General features: G+C 45.0%; 1 protein-coding gene across 1 annotated transcript in view; it reads right to left on the bottom strand.

Moving 5' to 3' along the window:
* Positions 1-12007: 12007 nt before the first annotated feature.
* Positions 12008-18857, bottom strand: part of ENDOD1 (endonuclease domain containing 1) — a 12891-nt gene continuing 6041 nt past the window's right edge. Inside the window, exon 2 of the mRNA XM_019524927.1 lies at positions 12008-14506. Within this exon, the coding sequence (XP_019380472.1) occupies positions 13325-14506 (1182 nt within the window). The 3' untranslated portion in view covers positions 12008-13324. The remainder of the gene's footprint in view (positions 14507-18857) is intronic.

Here is an 18857-nt window from a genome sequence, read left to right as displayed (position 1 = left end):
CCAATGGCAGGCTGTTCCAGACCTTGGGGGCTCGGACAGTAAAGAAATTCTTCCTTATGTCCAGCCTGAAACGGTCTTGTAGTAGTTTATAACTGTTGGACCTCGTCATCCCTTGAGGCGCTCTGGTGAACAAACATTCCCCCAGATCCTGGTGGTCACCCCTGATAAACTTATAGGTGGCCATCAGATCACCCCTGAGCCTGTGCTTTTCCAGGCTAAAGAGCCCCATGGCTCTCAGCCTGTTATAGTAAGGTCTGCTTTCCTTACATCAGTATACAAAACCAGGCTATGTGATCATATCCCCCAGATGGATATAGCTGGCAAGACCTTTGCTGAAAAGACAATATAAAATGACCTCCATTGGAGTTCTCCTGAATGCAGTGATCTTGTAGAGAGCCTGTGATGCATTTGTACTACTGCTGCCTACTGGATAGAAGCAGAACCGGTCAACCCGGTCATACTCTCCAGCAGTCAGTGTTTTCCAAATAGTGTTGACCGATTTGCATAACCCAGTTCAAATCAAATTTTAATTCAAATTAAAGGTTAATGGACAATCATGATCATCATGGTAGAGGGCACTTGCTATTCACAGTCTATCACTTGATAGTCTCTTAACAGAGTTTGGAATTAATTAGGAGATGATAATAAGTCTGATTAAGTACTGCTACCTTGTCACAGTTATATAGGCTAGGGACAGACATTCAAAAAGCCTGAGCCTAAATTGATTCAATCTTTGCAGGTTAGTCAAACCTGGCTAGGCTAAATCAGTTTGTAACTGTACTATCATCCCAGACATGCAGCAAGGGGTCTGGGACAGACATTGCATAAACCAGTTTGACCCAAATCAGTTAAGTCTGATACTGCATTCAACCAGGTTTATCTCAAACTGGTCTCAGCCATTTTCAAACTGGTTTACGTGCACTGAACATCTGTTCTGTTACAGATTTAAACCAGTTTCTGATCACTTAAACCCATTTATGTGTAATGTCTATCTCTAGCCCTAAAGTGTTGGTACTTAGTCAAGGTAAGGTGTTACTGGCATATTTAAGACTTTGTAAAGGTGTTACCTTCTGCCTTATAGCCTCTGTTGTGTTGCAAAAACCCAATTGAGTTTCCCCTGCAGCGACTGATATTTGCAATGCTTATCTGCTTACCTGAGTTCCTAAGGACTGTTTTTCATAAAAGCTATACCTATGTTAATTAATACAGTTTAAATTGCCTAATTCAGACTGCCCTAGTCTGCATTAACTTTAATCCTCATTCAGTGAAGCTTAGTTAATTTAAGCTGGAACCAATTTTAATTTGGACTACAGATGTCCACATCTATATAGTGGATGGCTGTAGTCTGGATTAAACCTAGAAAAATGTAACATCTATAAATGGTCTCCTTTGTTTCAGCAACCTACAGAGTCATTTTATTTGGCTCTTAGAGCTCTGGGGGTCGTGCAGAGTTTCAATACTGGGATCTTTGCTGGCATTTCAGCTTGCCCATGCAGTGACCAGTCAGAAAGGAAAGGAGTGGTGGCAGCAGTTGTTCTGGTGGCAAAGGCATCGGCTGGCTTGGAAATAGCCCGTGCTCAGAGCTAAGATCCATAAATGTGCCCCCTTTCCTCTCCCCCATCTGCAAAACATTTCCATCCCCTTATGTGCTGTCAGGGTTTGCTTAGGAGTATCTGAGCAAGACAGTCTCTAAAATGTAGTGTGGGCAGCAAAGTGAGATCATGAAGTCCCAGATGCTGATGGATGTGTTAGTGTCCCCCACATTCAACCTGGCTGTTGCTACTGTGTTGTAATAATAACTACAAAAAAAACGTTGGGGGGCAGGTATGATGCCTACAAACCAGACCTCAGTAGTAAGCACATAGGTGCCTTGCCCTCAGAGTATGTGCAACCAAAAAAAGTGCTCTGTGGTATTACTCAGTGTCCTACCATACAGGTGTGATTTTGGAATAGGCCAGGAGAGTCCAACTCGCCTGCTGAGGTAGTTTGAATGATGCACTCGTTACAAACACTTGTCTAGATCACTTTATGGGCTCCTAGCAGCCTAAACAAAAGAGAGGTCTAAACTACAAAGTCACCACAATCCCATCTTCCTTTTCATTCTGGAAGATCAGAAGTTTGTTTTTGGTTTTTGCCTCCACCCAGTCAGCAGATTTCCTGTTAGACTAACAGCAAACAGCCTAGCCCTGCAAGTACATTATCAACATTATGGGAACATAGAAATTCTCATTATAAGAACACAGGATTAGGCACCTAGTCCATCTGGTGCCTGATCTACTGGTGTGTCTACACTGCTGCAGCTGAGTGTCCTGGTGCAGGAACACTCCAGTTAATGCACACATTTCTGTCCACACACTTCAAACTTGGAAAAATATCAGGATGTCCTTGCAGGGTTGTTCCAAGCACACCAAAGACCTTAGGTCTCAAGTATGACTGTGGAGAGACACCCCCAGGGCAGCCTTGATGCCTTATTTCAAGACTTGGAGTGTGTGAGTGGACACAGGTGGACATGCTGTACTTGAGATCGTCTGTGCTAGGACATGTGGCCATCACAGTGAACACAGCCTCTGATTCTAGTCAATGTTACCCACTTCAGGCTGTGGACAGACATTGCCTTCAGCTTTTAGAGGGGAAAAGGCATTGTAGCTTGGGAGTGCACATCATCTCTTATTATATATCCATTAGATGTATGTGCCCCTGCAGTGTTACAAGTGAGCTAAATCACCAGCTTTAACCCTGAATGAAACAGATTAAAGTTACAACAGTTTTGCTATACTTGTATCACTACAGAAGCATGCATGAATGATGTGTGTCCCTGGAGGCTGGGGGGGCATGGCGACCACTTGCAGGCAACGGCGGCAGTGGCAGCAGTGGGGGCATGGTGGCAGCGAGTGGGCAGCTCCTGCAGGCAGCCGCAGCAGTGTCAGCAGCTTAGGAGCAGTGGCAAGCACTGACCAGTGTTTGGTGACCACCTGCAGACGCCGCCAGCAGCTTTGGTGGCAGCCGGTGGAGATTGGTGACCACCTGCAGATGCCACCAGCAGTGCTGGTGACCGGGGGAGGGCAGGGGTGGCAAGTGGCGACCGCCCACGGGCACCGCCAGCAGTGCTGGAGTTCAGAAAAGAACTCTGTTTTCAGGTAAGTTCGTTTTCAGACTGACCTAGTCTTGATAGTACTTTTTAAAAAGAACCATGCACAGAATCCAAATAATTCCAGTCAACTCTCTGCAGTGAGGCAGCTGAGAACAACCTCTGAAAACAAAAAGCAGAACTGAAATGGCTGGCTGGATATTTTTCTAGGAGAGAGTAGATGCTGTTCAATACAAATTAACTCTATGCCTGGGTTACTGCTGTGGTTACTATAAAATCAAAGGATTATGTTCTTGTCATGTGTCTGCTCTTGTTTATACAGGCATTTGAATACAAGCTTGTGTGATCTCAGAATGTACCATCACTTCACCATGGGCAGTTTTCAGTAGGAGGGAAGAATGGGACATGGCGACTGGTCATGGGCTATAGAATCTGAATTTGTTAGATTCAAACCTTTCTTTTCTACATCCCCTGTGCTCTCTGTAGAGGAATAGATACAAACAGGACATGTCTATATGTGCATTTATGCCATCTTAAATTTACTGCACAGTAAATAAAGTAAGTAACTCTAGAAGGTAGTCCCAAATCAGTCCACGCACACAATGTTACTGTGCAATAAGGTGTCTACACGTGCATTACTGCGCAGTAACTAATCAGACATAAAATTGATACCTGCCTAATGCAGGTATTAAATTTACACTCAAATCAGAGTAAGTCACCATAGTTACTGCACAGTATGGGTGTGCACATGTAGACGCATGTCCGTACTGCGCAGTAATTTTGGTTACTGTGCAGTAATGTGCATCTGTAGATGGTCCCACAGTGCCCTAAGCCTCTTCCTCCATCAACCATCTTAAGTTATTGTTTCCTAACTCTTTGTCTCTCCAGGTTAAGTGAATTCTCTCTGGCTGTCCTCTTTCTCCAGTAAGCAGCAGAAGAGCAAAGCAAGAAGAGAGAGACACACATACACCAAAGGGTGGGAAGTTCAGAAACTGCTACTTGCTTTCACCCACTCTGATGTGGGCCCTGAAGTGAAGTGTGGAGACACCTCCTGACTCCTCCTCCTAGGGAAAGTCTAAAGGGAAAGTCTAGAGGGCAGCAGTCCTCAGTCTGAAAGGGTCTCCCTTTCACTGCCTCCCACTCTGGTCTCTCAAGACTGGCTGTGTGGGAGCAGGCCCCAGAAACTGAATGAACTCTCCATTGTTAGGCGATTGCAAGGAAATAGGAGAGGAAGGCAAAAAATCATTAAGGCAGCAGTTTTATGCAGCAAAAAGGCAGCAGTTTCTCATTAAGATAAACTATAAAGTGCTTACTTTCATACAGGGCCTGGTTACAGGAAGGGCTATATCCCACTGCTCTTGCTGAAGACCAAGGCAGTCTACCATTGATTTCAAAGGGAGCTGGGTTTGGTATTCTAGTGGTTCTTGGAAGCACGGGCCCTGCTCTTCACCTCTCTTGATTTGCTGAAATGAAACATTTCTGAGCATTAGCAGTAACTAAAACTGGTGTAGTTCTGTTTGCATCACACAGATTGCCATAGCTGGCATTGGCTGGACAGAATGGGAAAGCCAGAGATACGTTCATCTAAGTAGTGTTTGGAACAGGAGGAACCATTTTGCCTAAATACCATTTGGGCCATAGCTCTATGTATGGGCTTTGAAACAATGCAGAAAAACAAATTATGCCTACGAACTTGCATGGCAAAGTTCAGGACACAAGGAGAGACATGTGAATTGAGTCACGCTAGTGCTTTAACTGTTGCTAGCACCAGTGCAGCATTATCATGACCTGAAAATAGCTACAAACAGTTATGAGATTTGATGTTTGAGACTGATGACCCCAGTTTCAGCATTTAATGAGGATTTGTTGGTGGCAAAAGCATGTGACTGGGCTAAGAAGATTTAAGTTCCACCCCCAGGTTTTTCAGAGAATTTCTGTGTGCTCCTGAGGAGGTCACAATCCTGTCTGTTCCTCACTCTAACAGGCATCACCATACATACTCCCTTGCAGGGGAACATACATATTAACCACTGGTAAAATATCTTTTGGACCTTTGGCTAGAAGGCATTATAGAAGTACACAATCAGGAGTGACTGGTGGCTCCCGAACCTGGGGGGGCACCCGCAGAAGCCGCTGACCCTGTCGGGGGTGGGATACCAGCCCTGCCAACAGTATAAGTGTCCGCCACTGGGGGGGCACCAGCCCCGCCGGGGGGGTACGTGCACCCCCGTGCACCCCCTACCAGTCGCCCATGTACACAATGATGTTGTAGCTACAAATGATACTGGTAATAAAACATGCAACTCATTCAAATAGCATGGCTTTAGTAGCTTTTGATAACCTACAGCTGAATACTTATAACACAAAGTCACTCTATTGCAAAAAGAGTGTAGGCCATCTTGATGGGAAAATCTCATGTGGACTTTAGAGTCTTTGCTTTGCATACAGCCTTTCATAAGGCTCCTTCTATTCCTCTGTGTTGGCAAATGTCAGATCAGGATCACTGCCAGCATTCCTTCCCCCAAGCGGGAGCTTATCAACGCCTACTTGAGTCAGTGGCTCACCTGAGCCTGCAAACACATGGGAAATGTTCCTAAGAAGTTTCTCAGAGTAGAAAACTACCCAGTATATTGAGAGCTGAGCAAACTTTGAAATTTCTAGCTCAGGTACCATTTGCCACCCTACCCTAGTGCCAGAACTTCCACTTTGCCTCTGGCAGGTTCGATGAAGCAAATATTTGGGCAAACAGGAGGTAAAACCTGTAAGTTAATATCAAGAGAAATAACCCAGTAGTATCTGCTCTTTTGTTCTCTTCGTTTCTTTATTTAATTGGTTAAAACAGGCAGATATTAATTAAAATGGAACTCCTGAAGTCTGGTAGGCCAGAGGGCTGCAGAATCCACAAATCTTGAAGCAAAATTTAGGACCAGATTGTCAGTGAGCAGAAAGGCCGTTGGCTGACAGCCCTAACTGGGACTGGACAGAATATAGTTTTCTTGCCCCGTGATGAAGATTTATAATTTAAACATTGTTCCCAGTCCATACTGAGATGAAATTGGGACAAATTGGGACCTCTCACAAAATACGAAAGTAGGAAAAACAGATGGAAGAACTGGCAATAGCTCAGCTCAGTCGCTTGTCTGGCAGGCAGTTTCAAGATTTGGCTGGAATCAGAGTATGGACTTGAATCTCCCACATCCCCAGTGCCCTAACCACTGGACTGTGATATGTTCCAGGGAGAGTCACTCTTCCTTCTGTCCTGTTAGATCAGAAAGTCCATCCTAGACCAGAGAAACTTTCCCAATCAAAGGCCCCCTCTATAGGTTACAGGTGTCATGCAATTAACAGGGTAACTGCTCAGTTACCTTGAGACCAGCTACAGGTGTAAAGTACTTATCACACAATTAAAAGCTCCAGCCAGCTAGCAAGTTAGACCTTGAAAATGTGCACTAACTTTATTGCTGGTTGGTCTCAAGCTTTAACTTGCACATGTAACAGGGTCTTCCCTGTGGCTGGGAGCCCTGTCAGCTGTGGGCTCCTAGCCACAGGGATGCACCTTGCTCAGCCAGGACTGCTAGTCCCACAACTGCTGGCACCCCCATGGCAGGGAGCCCCTCAGCTGGAGTGTGTGGGACTTCCAGGTGTAGAAGCTTGCTTCTTGCTGGTACAGGGGAAGCCCTGGATTGGGCTCCCCCTGTACCAGTAATAAGGCATGATGGGATCTAATGTGCAACTGTGTGGATCATGCATTAGATCCCATCACGTCTTTACCTGCACATGTAGAGGGGGCCAAAGGTTTTGTCAAAAATGGCACCTTACCATGAAAATCAACATTTTGACAGAAAAACACACATAGGAAAATTCCTAATATTAAGAATGAGGGAAATTCCATTGGTCTTCGGTTAGCCAAAAAGTGGCAACTTCACTGAAATCCAGGATGGGTAGTACCTAGGACTAGAGATTCATTTGTAAATCCAGAGAAGTAAATTTGCTTGAATGGACAAACAGCTCCACTAAACCTTCTGTGTTGAACATGCAACATCAGCATCTCACGTATCCCGTGCACTTCAGACACACCTTGTATGTTATGCTCTCAGGCGATCCTTTCTGGCCAAACTAGTTACACTTGTATTTCTTTTTCTATCCATTTTTAATTTTTATTTTTTTCACAGACTCAGCCAGGCTGAGAATTTGTGACTGAAACTATTCTGAATTTGAGCAGCCAGTTGTCCCTGTGGAGGAATGTTAAGGAAATAGTTGCAGCGCGGTGGAGATATGCTTATCTTTAGACGGGGCAGCTGCAAGTGAGGTGTGGATTCATGGGTGGAACAGTGCTACCCACAGACATTTTTTGGCCTCTGGACTAATTCTTAAGTTGGGCTTCTCTCTTGACCGGATGCCCACATACCTCTTTGTGACTGCTGGATTTAGAATCGGGGCTGGGTTTAGTTACGTTTCTGCATTTTAAATAAGTAATATCTATAGGCTTCTTATGATTTTAACGTCAAAAGGAATATCGGTCAGTTTCATGAGAGAGCCATTCACAACCCATTAAAAAACCCCATCGGTCAGCCAAGCCAGGATAAAATACCTAGTTTCCTCCATCCCCCCAGTGGACAACACTGGACTGAGCACAGTACTTGGAGTCCTTGGGATCCAATAATGACTCAGTCATGGATTCCCACCATAACAGAAACTACTGGGAAGAAGAGTGGAGGTGGCAGTAGTGCCCACAATGGCAGAGGAAGCTCCAATTTGTTAAACCTTGCCACAGCAGGAGTGACTTTGAGCAACATTTGTAAATCTTCCAAAGACGTAAACTAGCACATATGTAGTACTAAAGATAGAGCATGCTCTAGTACAGGGTTGCCCAACAACCTGTGGCATGCGCGGTGCAAGCAGCCTCTGTGTGGGGTACATGGCAGATCAGGGAGGGACCAGGCAGCACCGTGGCAGATAGTGCAGATGGCAGAAATCAAAAGAGCAGATCATGCAGGGGCACGGGGCAGAAAGCAGAAAGCAAAGAAGAAGATCGGGCAGGGGAAGGAGATTGGAGTGGCACTCAAGGCATGTATGGTACTTAATTTGTGGCCTACCTACAGAAAAGGCTGGCCCCACTGCTCTACTGTGTTGTTCACTCTTGTCCAACAAGCACCTTTCACAGATGCTAAATTTACTCAAATCAAGAAGGAACTTAAACTGCTATGTGCTTTAATGAACCCATAACTAAACCCAGCTGCCCCAGGAGAGGTTTTCAAAGGCACAGATGCTGACTCTCATGGAAGGTTGGTGAGCATTTAAATATCTCCCATAGCACTTCACTTTATTATCTGCTAGAAGCTCTAAAGGTAAGCAAGCAAGGGTTGGGTCAGTATTTGTATAGGAAACTTTCCAAGAAAACTCTGATGCTACAGGGAGCCGTACTGATGTAGTGCATTATTTCTTTTGTATCAGAACTAGAGTTAAGGCCCCAGAATGGTTTTACATGGCATTTTGCTGTCTTTCAGCTGAGAGACAAAACTAAAGTCTTGACCTTCTATGTCTTTAAAGACAGCGTTGTATTTCTGGGCAAGAGTTGAGCTGCTAACTATAGCAGTCTAATCAATTACTTGGGTAACTGACTCTTGCTTTCCTATATTTCCTGTGTAATTTCAGTTGTTTCCTTTAGCTTTTTCAACCTGTCTTAATTGAAAATGAAAGATATACAGCAGAAGGTCATTACTGCTGTGAGGGCATCCAAGGACTTACCAGACTTACATTCTGGTGACCTGGATACAGCTGACTGGCTAAAGAGACAATTATGAATATCTCAGTTTTATTTTCAATGTTGTGATATTTTTATGTAGCCAGAACTTTTTCTTTGTCTTAGCTTCTCTTTATCTTGTGGACTTTTATAACATATGAATTGACATAACCTGGCACACTTTTCTATCCCACTTTGCCTTTGACTGAAAAAAACCCTGTCCTAATATAAAGTTGCTTTGCCAGAAATAGTTGCCATGTTTCATCCCAGAGGTATTATCTGCATTTTCTAAAAGGTAAAATCTTCTCTCAATGTATACTAATATGAGTTCCATCCTTTCTAATAATTCATTACCTATTTCACAAGTACTTTGTGAGATTTAGCAAACTAATTTCTCTAAAACATTCTGAGCTCTTCAACTGGAAAGTGCTGCAGAATTACAAAACATAAAGAACACCAGATCCTGGATAGTACTAAATTACTGCTATACCTGTGTCATTTTTCTTAATTTGTCAGGGCATTAAGAGTTGTGTTAGTAATCTCATTCATAATGATTCACAGCAGTATAACACAAGGATTTCTTTTGAAAAAAGTCACTTTTATTTTGTTAAAACCATACAGTTCTAGGAATAAAGTCACGCTCCATAAGTCATGCCCAGATAAGGATCATCTTAAACAACAGTTAATTTACAGGGGAATGAATCTGCAAAAATTGCTCAGTGCTTTTGGTAAATCCACTATAGCCAGCTTGGACATGCAGAATAATAAGATGGCCAGTAGGACTAGGGGCTGGGTTTAGCAGTGTTAAACTAATTCTAATAATATTGCTGTGTACCAGGCCATATCCACTGGGGAGGCAACCCCATTTAATGTAAGGGTAGGTCTGTGCTGCCATCAGGAGTCGTGAGTGCAGCACAGGTAGGCAGCTAGCCTGCTATCCTAATCTAGTTAGCTCCAGTAACAATCACTGGGAAGACATGGCAGCATAGACCTCCACACAGAATGTACATAGCTATATTGGGAGTTTACCCAAGCTGAAGCCCCCATATCATCATGTCTTCACTGCTTTCATTACCTGAGCCACCTGGATTACATCTGTTTTGGATAGACATATACATGGTTCAGTCTGACTGCACTGTAGAAGTACCTTGAAGGAGGAAACACAAAGGGGGAAAATACATTACAGCCAAACAAGGGCTCAACTTTTTGTTTGAAAGAACTTCTAGTGAGTGTTATGCTTGCAGAATCAGTAATGGGAGATGGGGAGATGTACATCTGTTGAGACTAATGTCCTTAACACTTCCCACATTTCAGCCATATAAACTGATAGTTTTCATGTAGAGGAATAATATTAAAAGGATCATTGAAATAATTTGATAAGAACCATATTCTTTTGATTAATGTATAAACTGCATCAATTTTTCTGATGCTAGGGAAAAATTCAGTGCTGCTCACTAGACAGACAAATGAGGAGTCCTCTATTTCTCCATCAGCTGTGTCAATGGTGGTAAGCCTGCAGCATGCTGGTAAGTTTGGCAGGCAAGCCCTGGGTGCCAAGTTAAAGAGGAAGCTAGCAATAGGAACCAGGGCAGCACTCAGACAGGGGTAGGGATTAGCCTGGGAGTTGGATCAGTGCTAGCTTAAGGCTTTGGCCCCATGAGAGCTGCAGTGGGAGACGTGGCCGAATTTAGCTGTGTCACATCCTGGTGGCAACAAGATTCAGCAGCCCTGGGCAATGGTGGTGGCTGATTATCAGGGATCCTGGTTTTCTCTGATTTAAAAAAAAATCCCCAATCTTCAGTTTAAAAAAAACACACCACATTTTTCCATAATTAAAGTGAAACACCGCTATGTATGTATGTGGTGTTTCATTTTAATCACTTAAGTAATTCCATTTGTTTTATTATTAGAGTGACACTGTCTCATGCTTTGGACTTAAGCTGTGGCATGCTTGCCAAAAAGGTTGGTCACCACTGAACCAGGTGAACTGCCTTATTGCTCCATCAAGATGGTAGTATCCTGTCTGGGACAGACCACCTCTAGAGGAACGAGGATGCATTGTTCTCCAAGCCCAGTTCATCCCATGGCCTCTCTCTGCTGCTGAGCTTGTCGACACGGTTATCTGATGAGAGCGCGTGTTCCCTGGGAGCCGGCCTGAGAGAGAGTGATGTGTTCCACAGACACCAAACATGGCTGACAACTTTCAGTCCCTAGTAAGCTGGGCTGGATTTGAACTAGACAGTTTCTTTATCCCATTGCTAGAACCTAAGGCCTGGGTCAGTGCCAGGCTCTCATGCAACTGCCCAAGGCACTGGTAAGCTTGGAGAAAGAATCGGCAGAAGAAAAGGCCAATGCAGGCACCACGGGTGCCTCACAAGGGAAATCAGAGCTCTTTCCCCCTAGCACCTGGCCAAGGGGAGGAGAAGTCTGAGCTGAGAGGACCTCCAGTTTAGTGGGCAGGCAGTGCCCCATCTCCATATTTTTGTTTGTCTTCCTTTTATTTTCCCTGTGTATTTTAGAGCCTGGCAGTCTTCAGTAGAGGTCTGGGTTGAACTGATTTGTGGCACCCCCTTAATGCCTTTGCCATTTCCCTGATTCAGTAAGTGGCCCTCCTATGATGAATTTCTGTGCCATGCCAGGGCATTTCTAGTGAGGCCAGGGAGAGCAGGGACTGTGTCTCTGGGAGGAGTAGGATAGAAGCAAACGAAATGGCTAAACATGGGGGAGTAGGATAGAAGCAAAGCAAATAGCTGTTTCCTGTAGACAGGAGGAGGGGAGGCCAGAGCCGTGATAATGAGACATCCAGATCCTCAGGGGCTTGACTGCAGGATTCTCTTGGCATCAAACGACTAATGCTCCACATCATGTACCATTGTGGCAATTACAATCATACAAGCATGATTGCATCAGGTGGACTGCCTTGCAGCTCCTGTCCCTGCAGGGGCCTCCTCAGCCCTGGGCCTTTTGTACCTGTGGGTTGGGCAGCACTGTCTGCATCAGCCTTGCTAACTTGGTGTAAGCAGACAACTCCCAAAATCTGCTGGAGCAATGTTGTGCAGCATTTCCAGCTTGACTGAAGTAACTTTCCCTACCAACCTCAAGAGCCCACATGTGGGCTGGGCTCCTCAGATAAGGGGTACTTCCATATGGATGTAACACAAGAGAGATACACAGTCTTGGTAGGTGGCATCCAGCTTTCTTAGAGCCAGATTCTCCCACCCTTGCTAAGGCTGTTCATACCTTATTCTGCAGGCAGCCTCATTGTAAACAATGGGGATCCCAGCAAAGTGAGGTATTGTTCAGTATTAATTAGGGTAGAAAAATCTTTCCCATCTCCTAAATCTATCCCATCTTCCAGGATTTTTCAGAGGAGCCAGCACTGTGGTATGTATTTTGAAGACTTTCAACTGTAATTAGAGGCAATTACAGGCTTTGACTGTGCTAGAGGGTGTGATCCAAAGACTCTGATTCACTTCACCAGGCTTTGGATCATGGCTCTACTGAATAAAGTCTTGTTTGGTTGCAGTGGTGAGCAAAAAGTGCAGTTAGGGGGGAATAGTAATTATCCTTTCACCAAGCAGGGGAACTGGCAACTCTGATTTTCTTTCATTGAGGGTTTGTCTACACAACATTACAGTGTTGTGTAGAGATACCTGAGCTGATGCAGAACATGCTAGCTGGGGTACCAGAAGCAGTATAGTAACACTAATGCAGAGCTCTGCTCAGACTATTTAGCCCAGCCAAGATGTAAACTCTATTAGCCCGGGCAGAGAGCCATGCTAACATGGCCATAACTGCTGCCACTACCTGAGTAAGCTCATGCTGAGCTAGCTGGGGTATCTCTGCAGGCATGGCATTGCTCTGTATAGGCATACTTAGAGATACATACCATCTCAGTGTTCATAAAAAGCTACAGATTGAGAGCAACAAGCTAAACTTGCTGGAGCAAATTCTGCCTTATTACCCCAATGAAACCAATGATGCAACTAAAGGCAGAATTCAGTCCCATGGTTTTTCTTCCTGAGTCAATAACCTACATGTAAGGTTATTAACAACATAGCCTCCTTCCCTCCTCCTGGTTTTAGAAAGGCCTTTGCAAATGTAATGTTTCCCTTATGTCCCCTCACCACCAGGCACATGGTTCTGCTGAGTCCTGGCATCACTGCCAGTAAACAACCATCAGCATTTTCTTATCTTAGTAGTGATGAAATATCTTGGTACCACATTCAGAGTGTGTCTCACGGCAGTCACTGGATTTGTCACCCCAGTCAAAAACCTGAACACTTTACAATAAGCGGTACTTAATGTGCCATGGCATCCCCTTTTGGAGTTACATGGCCAGCCCCACCCCCATTACACCCATTTGGTTCATTATTATTAATATCACTACAATAAATACCCAAAAAGAATTGACAGCATTTGGCCACATATGGTAAAGCATTGCCCAACTCTTCTTTCATCGTGCATCTTCACAGTTCTGGTTTCTCTCCCTATCAGTCATCAGAAGAGACCTTAGGGATAATCCTTTTGACTATGTGAGTAGCCAGAGAAGTAGAACCACTCAAGAGGGCAGCTGTGGCATCAATGATCAGTGAGAAAGTGCTGCCAATTCCAACAGCAATGTCTTTGATGACAACAGGAATGGCACCGAGCGTATAATAGGGAAAAGAAGCAATATGGAGGAAAAGCCTAACAGGGATGCTCAGAATTCTGCAGGTGAGGCTCACTACGTGATAGACTATCTGAGCAAAGCCCTTGATGATGTTGGCTGCAACCTGACCCATGTCTCTGGGAATATTCAGCAGCACCAGACTGATTTCTTTCACATAGGCCATCGCTCCATTCCACAGGCTGGAGAATCCTCCCACTATGATGTTGCTGAACTGCTTGACAACATACCACAGAAAATAAAAAGTGTATCTCACCACCTCCCTAACAATGGAGAAAACAATTCGCAAAAGCTTGGTGAAAGGGAGAGCAATGAGGCCAACAACTCTTTTTAGCAGGCTTCCTTCTCCCTGCTCCTCTTCAGCTGTCTGGTCTGGACCAGGTGTGCTGGCTGAGTAGCCAAAAGTGGTCACAGTAGGCAATATTGGCTCTGTGGACTGGAGCTGATTTATAGTTTGCAATACGGCCTCCATTTTCTCCTGGCTTTGCTTTCCTTCCCCACAGTTGCTCTTAAACAAATGAACTTCTGTTGGAAACTGCTTCTCCAGTTCTCCTATGGCTAGCTCTTCCATGTGACTTTCATCGCTCATTTGTCTCACTAACCCCACAGACCACATCTCTGGAGCACTGCAGCATGCTGCCAGCCAGAGAAGTTGTGGGACCGACATCTTGTCTTTAACTCTGACTTTGGAAGGAACAGAGCCTGCAATAAGATACAGGCTATCTTTATTTTCACAGTGTGGGGCCAAAGCTTGCTCTATTATATTCTTGACATCCCTATGCCAGTTTTTGCTTGCAGCTGGGGTCATGGGGACAGCATTTGTTAGTGTGTAGGTAGCTATCTGGAAATCATCTTCATTGAGGGAACTGGGGTTTAGCTGCCCTCTCTCATAACCAGAGTCTGCATAGTCTGAGGCCAGGGCTTGGTTTGCTCCAAGGTTGTTCACTGAGCTACCAATATCAGCTTCATGCTTCATTTCATCCAAGTCACTTTCAGCATCATCTATCTGAAATACAAGGGAGAGAAGTTACTAGATACAGCTTGTCTTGCTGCATTGTCTCATGTTATATTCAGACTAGTTGTGGAAGTGCAGTCACAGCTAATCACAGCTGCATGGATAAGATTAATGCAGTTTTTCTTTTCCATTTTCCCTGTGGCATTTCAAAGTAAAAGTGGTTAGACCTGTTAGATTAACCAATTTAGGGCCAGAAGAAACCATTACCATGGTCCAACCTTCTGCACAACACAGGCATAATAATTGCTACCATATTAATTCCTACCATAATAATTCCAGCATTAGGAAAGCTGAGTTGAGATGTTCCTGCCTGGAGCCTTACATGTAGCTGAGAACAGATCTGCACAGGGGTAAGCATAAGGTAGGGCAGAGAGTCAGGGGGTTAATAAGCAATGTGAGGATCAACTCACAGGATGGAGCAGGATGGAAGATGTGGTCTGTCTTAGGAGCCTGCATCTCTATCTGCTCATCAGTCATGCCTTCTTGATATTTTCTATGTCTTTCCTTCAGAAATACAATCAGCAGAGGCTAAACTTTGCACTGAATCACAATCAGCAGCCTTCTTGATTCTATGTTTTCATACTGAGATGGATGTATTTGGGCATAATGTTTATGTCAGTTTGTGGTGTTAGCCCCTCATACACATTTCATTTGGGTGTCCATCACTGCTTAAATGTTTAATTTAGTTAACCTCTAAGAATTTAATTTAAGAGTATCGACATTGCCAGGCTGGAACAGACCCATGGTCTGTCTAGCCTGGGATCCAGAAGTGGCTAACACCAAGTCCTTCGGTGCAGAATACAAGAAACCCTGTGGAAGGAGGTATAAGGTACTCTGAACCCAGGGAAGGTCTCAGGCTTATTCCTAAACTTTGAATTTGGAAGTGTGAAGTAGTATACCCCTTCCCAACTGGAGGTTATCTTTGACTACTTCAGCTGACTATTCTGGTGTCACCTGAGGGGGTGGAACTGGCATGTCTCCAACAAGTGACCAAGGCAAAACACCTAAGTAATTTGGTCCCTTTGCACTTGTGGTTGAGGCAAAGATTGAAAGCTCCTCCATTGTACCCTCAGTTGCTCCAAGGTCTGTGAAAAGGAACGTGCCAGGCATGCATGATCATACATGCCAGGATGAACTTGGGCTAAGGGGACACAGAAAGACTAGTCAGGCTACTGTAATAAAGACAGAGAGCCCACCACTTGACCCCACTCAAGTCATTATCCGGCACTCGCAAGAGGAAGTAGCAGCTCTGTTGCTCAAATTGGGTCCACCCCATCGACTACAAAGGGAAGAAAGAGCTGCACCACTTTGGGACTCCAGGTGGAAATCATCCAGGCTGCGGTACAATAGACTAGTAATTTATGACAGCTGGAGAAAGGATGGCCAACTCCTGAGTCTGTAGAAATATCCCCAGTGTGTATCTGGTACATCAGCAACTCACTGCTACTGGGAAGTCAAGGCTGGGAAATGAAAATAGGCTGCAGTAATGGAGCCAACTGAGACCCACATTACAAACTGCTCCGCTAGCACCATACTGGAAGCCTTGCCTCAAACTAGCTGCCCACTTGGTTTACCAGGACCCACCACCCTAGTGCCAATAGTGATCAATGGGTATCAGGCAAAGCCTTGCTGCATAATGGCTCACAGGTAACCTTGATTTATTCCTCCTTCTGTAAGAAGCATTTACAGCAACAGAAGCTACTCCCAGTGGGGAACCTAGCCTTGCGGGGGATAGGAAGTCACTCATCCAGATAGAGGGTATATGGAAGTGACCATAGAGTTTCTACAGCATGGGAAAAGGTCACCCCAGAGCACAAATACGCTGGCCTGGAGCCAGTGTGCACTGAGTAAAGGATAGACCTTGCTCCCTGATATGCTCCAAAAACCACTGAAAGAGAGAGATCCCTAGGGAGATTATGGAGGAGCCTGGTCTGAGTACAGCCGGGAGAAGATTGACTTCCCCAGAGGAGACCCAAAATGGAGAGAGAAATTGACAGCTGCTACTGAACTTGACCAGAGTTGTTCTTAAAAAGCTGTGCAAGTTAGTGTGGTGAGCATGCCTGTGGAGCGGTGAAAGAGCTGGGACAGCTTGGGCTGTGCACAAGGTGAAGATTCTTGCCCTGAGGGTCCTTGTGGAACTGTTTGGAGTTGGGGTTTAAAAAGTTGCACTGTTAAAAGAGGTGATTTTGTATTTGCTTTCCATTATGGGTTACAGTTTACCTTTCTGCTGCCTATGGGTGTAAATAAATCATACTTGTTTGAACCCTCCTGTTAAAGTGCGGTACTGTTGCAGAAACTAAGTCACCACTGCAACATACTTGCACCCCTTCCTGAGAGGGGTTACGCTTGTTAACAGATAGCCACATATTTCTTCCTTGATTCTTGGCTAAATTCTTTAGCTCTGTGACTTCCTGTGGCAGTAAGTTCCACAGTCTAACTGCAAGCTGGGTGCAAAAAGGATGTCCTTTTCTCAGTTTTGAGTTTTCCACCCTTCACTCTGATAATATGGCCCAGCAGTCCTTAGCCTGCCTTCTCCACACCATCCATATTTTACATATTTTTTATCATGTTCCCTCTTAGTGTCAGTAAGGTACACAACACCTCTCTCCTCCATCTCTCTTTATGTACATTTTCCATGCTCTCAATCACTCCTTCACCATTTTCAGAGCCTCTGCTAATTTTATAATACCCTCTGGAGAGGAGCTGAACCCAGTACTGTGCACACTGTTCCAGATGAAGCCATACCACATCATGACAGCTTAATATTTTCTGTATTTTTCTTCATCCCATTTGTCAGCAGGTCCGCACAAAGTACCCCCCCACCCAAGCCTCTTGATTCTCGCCTGCCACGACTTGGATCTTAATAGAAATAGGGAGGAAGGGGGTGTTATTCAGGGAAGTACCCCACTGGATCGGGTATAATGCAGGTGCTTTTATTCAGCTCTTCTCTTTCTATTATTTATAGGAACCCCCTTTGGAGGAGGAAGCAGTCCGATAGACCAATCTCAGGGATCCCCCCAGGTCTCCTAGCTGGTCCCGGTCTACTAATACAACAGGTAAGTACTGCACAAAGTCCCGGTATCCGCTGCTAATTATCTCGTTAGCGGCACCTTTAGCATTCCCTTGCTGTGTCTTTCCTGGATTGGGGCCAGCTGCCCTGAGCCCCTTCTCTTCGGGTGCGGGGTGCCAGATCCCTGCCTCCTCAGGGTCCGGTCTTGTCTGAGTCCTAGCCCGCTTATCTCAATCAACTGAAAAAACCGCAAAGAAAAAGAAAAGTTTTCCTTTGTTCTGCTCTCACTGGGAGCTTCCCACCGTTAATTATCCTATTATTGGCTTGTTACAGCCACTGCCTGCGTCTCTCTCTGGCAGCCGCTCAAAGTAAGTCAAGGCGAGGTCTGTGTTCCGGGATCCCTCTTCCCAAATCCTCCTCTCTGGTGAGTCTCTCTTGCAGCTCCTCTCTTTCTCTGTGGTGCCCAAAGGCAATTTCTCCTTTGCCTTCTCTCCCTCTTATCCTTTGGGTCCAGGCCTCATTAGTTCTCCGTGGGCAGGGCCCACCTCCTCCCCCCGAGTTGTAATTATCTTCAGCTGTCTACATCCCTCTAGTAACAGGGTCTCAGTTGGGGCCGTGTTACACCACTCTTTGTGCATCCTAACAACCTGCTTGCTTTGACTATAGCTATGGTCTTGGACAGGCATCTTCATTGACTTGTGTATAGTGATATCTGCCTGGGTCGAATTTTATATATGTGTGGAAAGATAAAGATACAATGCTAAGTTCACCATGTTTGATTACCTAACAGTGACTGCATCTTATGTAGGGCATGTGGCATGTGGATTTTAAGCAAGCAAAACCCCACAACAACATATCAAATAACTGGGCATCTATATGCCCATCTTCCCGTAAGCTGTCTATACTGTAATTGCAACTCCAGGATTTTGCATGTGGAAACAGGGTAATTTTCAAACAATGCAGGCTTCAGTTAAGGAGGCCTTGTGAAAAGTTGTCCATACGTTCATCTAACAGAAGCAGGCAACGTGCGGAACAGGTGGCAACAGCAAGGACTCTTTTCTTACCATCTCCCACCATTGTAAGTTTGATATCCTACCTCTCTACTTTGCACTGCAACAAGTTCTTGTCCTGTAAGTGCTCTTCATCGCCACCTTCCCAGCTCTCCTTAACACAGCCCCCATAGACTGACTCCAATATCATTTCAAGCTTAGGTAGAAGCTATCTTTAACTCTACACTGCTGTAGAACCCTCTGCAGTCAATATAAAGCTGCACTTGTTGAGTGCTGATACCCATACCCAGAGCTGACCCCATGGGTGGGGGGGGAGGGAGGC

This window comes from Gavialis gangeticus, unplaced genomic scaffold, assembly GCF_001723915.1.
Source record: "Gavialis gangeticus isolate Ggan-Ray unplaced genomic scaffold, GavGan_comp1, whole genome shotgun sequence".
NCBI lineage: Eukaryota > Metazoa > Chordata > Crocodylia > Gavialidae > Gavialis > Gavialis gangeticus.
Note: the sequence above shows the minus strand (reverse complement) of the source record. Positions and strands in the feature narration are given on the sequence as shown.